General features: G+C 42.3%; 1 protein-coding gene across 1 annotated transcript in view; it reads left to right on the forward strand.

Annotated features, from left to right (window-relative positions):
- LOC124254029 (N-acetylglucosamine-6-sulfatase-like) overlaps positions 1 to 5,522 on the forward strand; it is a 60,812-nt gene extending 55,290 nt beyond the window's left edge. Inside the window, exons 9-12 of the mRNA XM_046687895.1 lie at positions 867 to 970; positions 1,385 to 1,597; positions 4,553 to 4,663; positions 5,304 to 5,522. Of these exons, the coding sequence (XP_046543851.1) occupies positions 867 to 970; positions 1,385 to 1,597; positions 4,553 to 4,663; positions 5,304 to 5,468 (593 nt within the window). The 3' untranslated portion in view covers positions 5,469 to 5,522. The remainder of the gene's footprint in view (positions 1 to 866; positions 971 to 1,384; positions 1,598 to 4,552; positions 4,664 to 5,303) is intronic.
- Positions 5,523 to 7,357: the final 1,835 nt, after the last annotated feature.

The raw sequence follows: 7,357 nt of genomic DNA on the forward strand, positions 1-7,357 counted from the left end.
ACACCCTCAACAACAACCAAACAGACAGGAAGCACCCTACTGGGGTCATGGAGTACACACTGTCACCTTCAACAACAAACAAACAGACACGAAGCACCCTACTGGGGTCAGATATGGATAGTCAGACATACAGACAAATATGGACATTTTGCCACAACAACCTGTTACCATGACACAGGTCATCTCTGTCTTTTATCATAGATTTACATAGAGTTACATCAGTGAAGATGGGACCCGATATCTAAGTATAAGTATTCGTCACTGTGCATAATGTCCATAGACTTACATGTTAATTTGGTGCAGCTAGAAAAAAAATTCTAGAATTTATTTTTCAGTTGTTCTTGTTCATCTACTCATGCCAATAATGGTTGTTACCCCTCTCCCCACCCCACCCCCATCCCATACCCCGCTCCAATTAAAAAAATTGAAGGGGGTGACAACCATGATTGGCATGAGTATATTTTGCACATGTGTAATTAATCGTCTCAGCTGCCAAGCCATAATTTCCGTATTATTTTCCATTCAGTATTTCAAGAATGACCACACTTTGATTGATGCGTGTCATGACTATGACAATTTTTAACATGGCGGTCTATGGAGAAAGAATACACAATGTTGTATATATGTTGCTCATGTAACTACAATGCGGAAATACTTGAAGGAAAATTACATGGAAATTATGTATCTGTGACCAAGATTAATAAAAAGTATGACAGTTGCACTAAAATACTATCCAAGTCTATGAGAATTTTGCCGACTGACGAATACTTATGTCCCATGACTGTATATTGCAAAAAGTGGGGTAAAACTAAACTTACTTATTCGTAATGCCCAATACACTTTTCATACTTGAGTTTCTTCAACAGGACAGTTCTCTATGCCGTACGACAAACGCCAGGCTTACGAGTTCGACGTCAAAGTCCCACTGATGGTCCGAGGACCTGGAATCGCCAAGGACGTCATAATTTCCGTGGGTCTTCTTTCGTTCCACACACATTTCAATTTTTATGTGTTCCCTTTATCTTCCATTTAATTCGTACAAACGTAGTTTGGTAATACAGTTTCATACAGTATTTTTGTATTGAGAAAATATTGCAGGTTTTATATCCCTACCCTCTCACAATCACTTGGATCCCCTAACGGGATCAGGTGGTCAGACTCGCTGACTTGGTTGACACATGTTATCGTATTCCAGTTGTGTAGATCGACATTCATGCTGTTAGTAACCGGATTGTCAGGTTCAGATTCGATTATTTACAGACCGCTGCCATATACATGTAGCTGGAAAAAAGCTGAGTACGGCGTTAAACACTAGGTCATCAGACCTCCCAGTCTTGAATAATCATACGAATATTGATGAATTAATTCATTTTCCTTCACATAGGATTCAGTTCTAAACATCGACCTAGGCCCAACATTTATCGAGCTGGCCGGTGCCACGCCCCCGAATTCTACAGATGGTATGTCCCTGCTGCCAATCCTCCACGGCACCAAGGACCCCAGCGTCCCATTTCGAGTCCAGTTCCTGACAGAGCATTCCGGGGTGGGGGCGGACTCTGTACCCGGGTGTCCTCAGTACCAAGGCCAGGGACTGATGGTTTGTGGATAGACACCATTTATTAGCTGATGTAGAAAAAGCGAAATTCTACTATGATGTACACGAATCCTTCGTTCGTTTCAGCCCGTGAACATTCCCCGTGAAGGTCCGGGTTAGAATTGTTCTTCAGCAATCCATGCATGTCGTAAGAGGCGACTAACGGGATCGGGTGGTCAGGTTGACTTGGTTGACACATGTTATCGTATCCCTATTGCGTTGATCGATGCTCATAATATTGATCACTGGTCCGCCACCATATAGTGCTGAGGGCGGCGTTAAACAACAACAAACCAAACCAAGCAAACCGTGAACATCCGAGTTTGAATTGGTCTTCAGGAATCCATGCTGGTCGTAGGATACGACTATCAGGATAAGGTGGTCAGGCTCGCCGACTTGGTTGACACATGTTATCATGTTTACAGACAATATTATACACTTGGAACATTTGTTACACACTGAATGGCATTGCCACATAACATCACATTCATCGCGTGTCACAGTAGTGGAGGCTAAGCAGATAAAATGTGCATTTAATGATAAAATCATGAAACTGTGTATATTTATAGACCGATGCATAGTGAACATTTTAGGATATGGAGGCACTCAAAATAATTTAATAATTTTGCGCATGCGCAGTAGATAAATGATATTTTGCCTTTTCTGGCTACTGTTATAGCTTTGGGCCTGCCATCAATACACTACTGGAACGGCGTTTTTAAAAACACTGACCTAAAATACTTGTTAAACGTTTTGAAAACATAACTGAGTCAATGTTATGAACACTGGCTCTTGCACCAGAACATGTAAGTGAGGACTGTTTGCTCTTACATCGGTTGTTACACCCCTTTGTACAGACCAGATACCAACTCCTGACAAGGTTTTGATGCTTGGTGTAGTGTCGTCCAGTAGGGAACATACTGTCCACTTTCCTTCTGTATCCAGCACCACTCAGTTGGAGATGGGAGTTCAGGCTGTGGAAGAAGTGACTGACCCTATATATGACATGCCTGGTGAACTGCCCTTTTGACATGCTGTACTACAGCTGCATGAATTGAGTTTTTCTTCGCAAATAATCTCAAATAAACATTATTGAACATAAAAAGAAAAAATATGACCAAAGCATCCCTTCATGATGGTAGGGATGGAGCAATTGCCATGTAGTCATCTTACTTCGTGTGGGCTGGAAGCTGAGGGAGGTTCTAAGCCTTCATCTCTGTATGCTCAAACTATCACCGATCTCATCCAGAAGGATATATTTGTTTTGGATACTTCTGCTGTGACATCTCTCATGAGCGGGATGAAGAGTCGTCTTAACTTCTGACGTCTGGCACTCGTTCTATGTATATAGATGAGTAAGGCTCTGACCAGACGCAGTGATAAGTCAACCTTATCTTCTTTGCCAAGTATTGAAGATAATGGTGGGATGTGAAAATGTCGGTCTGGCTGATTTTTGGCAATAAAATCCAAACGGGGACCAAGATGCACTGATGCATTGGGACCTTTATCAAATCTGGCGAGGCTGTAAGAGTTTGACCGTTTGAGTCTTGTCTTTTGGCGTAATGTATAAGAACATAGGTTTTTACTTTTTGATGACCCTTTAGAGTTCAGAATAATCAGAAGTATTTAACAGTCCGCCGAAGTGTCAAATGTCACACAATAATGTAACGAATATTAAAAGTTCCTTCCTTTACGTATCATTACTCCATTTCTTTCATTAGTAATCAAACAGTTACAACATTCCAATGAATATATTATCAACCAGTTGTTGTTTGAATATGTTGTATTCATACATTCTTCAAGGAAATTTCTAAGATGCTTCGCTAAAAGATCAAAGGCGCCGACAGTACTTTATCAGGTAACACTTTATTGACGTCACTACGCCATTCTCGTCTTTCCCCTCGTAATCAAACGTACCTTTGGTAACCGACGTCACGATGCATGTCAGTTGTCACCGCCTCATAAAGTCTCCTACAGTAAACTACTCCGTACCACCCCGTTTCCTGCTTTGCAGTGTGCTTCACTCGATTAGCATCACTGGTGGAAACATTACGTTACGCAAGCGTCCTCGTACTTTAACTATACTGAAAGGCAAAAGAGACGTCACTGGAGATTGTGATTTGAAGTACCGACTTTCATCAGAGAAGAACGTTGACAAAACAGGTTCCTGGCTTGGAGACGTCGCCAAATGGTTCGGGCACTGACTGGTCTCTGGTGGTTTCCTATGGTACCCGAGCTGTTGCTGTGGCCCTTGCGAATCGGTCTTGCAGGTGTTGATGGACGATATGACGGTCCTGGCGATGTGTTGTTACGCGGGGTCGACCACTACATGGACGGTCATCAGTGCTGTTGGTGGCGTTGTATCGTTCGTACGCTGCAATTGAAGTCATTAGCAATGGTTCGAGCACGTTGGCCAGAGAGTAGACGTCCAATGGCTTGTTGTCGTTGATCTTTCGTTCACCTAGCCATAGCTGCTGTGTTCAGAACGATTGCCATTCAAACCGGCAATTTATGCCTGAATGCATGCATGATGCATGTGCATCTTGATTTCAATGTTGTGATTGTGTGAACACTTCCCTTTCCACAAACAACAACATTTCTAACCTCAATCTCAAATAATACCTTTTTGGGCAAAACGGAATATACGACCACGATTCATGTTTTCCTCAAACTTGACTTCCGGTGTATATATTTAAAAAAATGGGTTCAAATACTCCATTGATACTTAAATGTCATTTCCAATATTACGATGTTTCTTTTGCCTTTAAGTATATAATAGTTTAGGACAAAAGTGTACTTTATTACACTGTACATGGGGATAGAGCGAACTGTATTTCTTAAATAATATTCAATATATTGTCCAGTGATGATAATTTGTAACACGATGATGCAAGGAAACGAATATTAATCAGATGGAATGATAATCATTATGAGGAATATACCATGTGTGTTTCGCAGGTCTGTAAGATGCACTGCGTCTGTCAGGACTCCCGTAACAACACCCACGCCTGCCTCCGGTACAAGAGCAACAGCGTCGACTACAAGTACTGCGAGTTTGAGGACGATGATGTAAGTGGTGTGGCCTCCCCTACCAAAATAGCCATTAGAACAAAGGTCAAACGTTTTAATCTATATTCATATTGATATTTACTTGTTGCTAACAGTCAGTGTGCATCTTTTGTGCTGTCATTTTATGTTGTGAAGATGTTTATATTAGTTCTAAATCCTGTTTGTCGTTTAACGCCACACTCAGGGATTGTCTAGCTATATAACGGCGGTCAAGTGATTGAGTGAATGAGTTTTGTTTTGCGCCGCACTAAGCGGCGGTCTGTAAGTAATCGAGTCTGGGCCAGACAATCCAGTGATCAACACTGATCAACGATCTACATCAAGTGATTGATATCATAACCATCGATCTACATATTTTGGCTATGATGACATGTGTCAAGCATGTCAGCGAGACTTACGGCACGCATGGGCTTCATGGAGCAAAAACAATACTGGTTCTGTTACCTACACTGCTCATTCCGATATGTGATTGCTAAAAGCGGTGTCAAAATAAACTCACTCACTCATTCCGAAGTTGTCATTTGGAGGAGAGGTCCAGTTTTCTTCGCAACACGTTTTCGTCTCTTCGAGTAAACCACCTTATTATTGTGTAAAAATTGTTGATGCTTATTATCATACAATATTTACTTCGACGTTTCAGAATTTCCGGGAGCTCTACGAACTGAAGCAAGACCCGTATGAGCTGACGAACGTAGTGGACCAAATAAACCCCGAGATCCTAGCTGTCCTGAAAACTAACCTGTACGACATGAAGATATGTACTGGAGACGCATGTCATGGTTCAAATTCACACCAGATTATATGACTCAGAGTCATTAGCCCATAAGTTGAGTTTGAGATACCATTAAGTTTCTTTTGACAAAAATGTACCGGTACAATTTGTAAGAATTGTAAATTTATTATATTAATAAAATGAGTTTCAGTAAGCTGTAATACCACTTATAGCAATATTGCAGCAATATCACGGCAGGGGAAATTAGATTTTGTACCCATGTTGGGAATCGAACCCGGGTTTTCGCCTGACGTCTCCAACGATTGTACCCTTACTAGACGACCACACGGGCGTTTAATGGCGTCTGAATAAATTTCCAGGGACGTTATATCGCAACATGTTGGTATGATATCAGTTGGGGAGGAAAGACTGCACGACGCAGGTATGAAACGTGAAACCCACGTCGAGTATGGTGCTGACAAACCCAAATCATAATAAACTTCAACTGAGATTCGAACCCATGATGACAGATTTCTATTATGCTTTCGTAAGGCGACTATATATGAACATCGAATAACGCCTCCTTACACTACCAGTACAGCTAGCTGCCTGGCGTTCGGCTTTAATGGGTACAAGAAGGACTGGTCGGCTCGGAGTCAGTATAATGTGTCTGAGTGGGGTATTCGTACTTCACTGCGGCATGGTATCTCAGTGGGCTAGCACTATAAAACCAGCTTCAGTCTGGGCTAGTACAAGCAGCCGCACATACACATACACACGCATGCACATCGTCATATGAGCGAAATATTCTCAAGCACGACGTTAAAACCAATTTCATCTCACCTCACCTCACCTCACCTCACCTCACCAGTACAGCATCATAGATAACTAGTCTGTCATCAAAAAATCAAAGGAGTCGTGGTTTTGAGTCTTACTTTGTGACCTTGGTCAGTTTTATGAGTTGAAACTAATATTTCTTCCCGTCTTCCCGTTTCCGTTGGGTGCTTTTTTTAGTCTTCGACCCTATCATATTTCGCTTGTTGTCCCACACCGTCTCTCAGACGTGCGTGCGTGCGTGCGTTAGTCCATTGTAAAACATTCCACAGTTAAGTAGTTTAACATCAATATCCTACTATCACAACACAGCAACTTCGACCTGACAGTCCTTCCTGGAATCTCCTATTGTCGAACACTGTGGAGGGTAAAAACAGTTGGATCGAACCACCGACCTTCCATTCCCGGCTAACACTTCTATTCTGCACCGCGTTGAAATAGAAAAGGCATATATTCCCTCGAGTCGAATCCCATCAGTATAACCATCTGTTCGTCATCAAATGATTTCATATACGTATGCCCTTATGTTCGGGGTATGTCCAATCAAATCTAGTTCACAATCTTTCGACCGCCTCCGTGGTGTAGTGGTTAGAGCGTCCGCCCGGAGAGCGGAAGGTCGCGGGTTCGATCCCCGACCGCGTCATACCAAAAGACGTTAAAATATGGTACGTGTTGGTCCCTGCCTGGCGCTCGGCTTTAATGGGTACAACAAGGACTGGTCGGCTCGGAGTCAGTATAATGTGTCTGAGTGGGGTATTCATGCTTCACTGCGGCATGTCATCTCAGTGGGCTAGCACTATAAAACCAGTTTCAGTCTGGGCTAGTACAAGCAGCCGCACATACACATACACACGCATGCACGTCGTCATATGAGTGAAATATTCTTGAGCACGACGTTAAACCCAATTTCACCTCACCTCACAATTACTTTTCATTCCTCCGCCTCTAACACGTCTAGTTATATTTGTCATCTCTATAGGCATCCGGATAGACACAGGCTTCACCTAAACAGTTGTCATGGTTCCCGAAGGAATGCTTATGGCATCAGTCATTAGTTTGCCGTTTCAGATTCGATTAGGTGATATAGATTGAATAGCGCTGCTAATGGGATTAAACAACATTTACTCAAGAAATGACCCGACGCAAAT

The sequence above is a fragment of the Haliotis rubra genome, unplaced genomic scaffold (assembly GCF_003918875.1).
Source record: "Haliotis rubra isolate DU_JTF1 unplaced genomic scaffold, ASM391887v1 Scf560, whole genome shotgun sequence".
NCBI classification, from domain to species: domain Eukaryota; kingdom Metazoa; phylum Mollusca; class Gastropoda; order Lepetellida; family Haliotidae; genus Haliotis; species Haliotis rubra.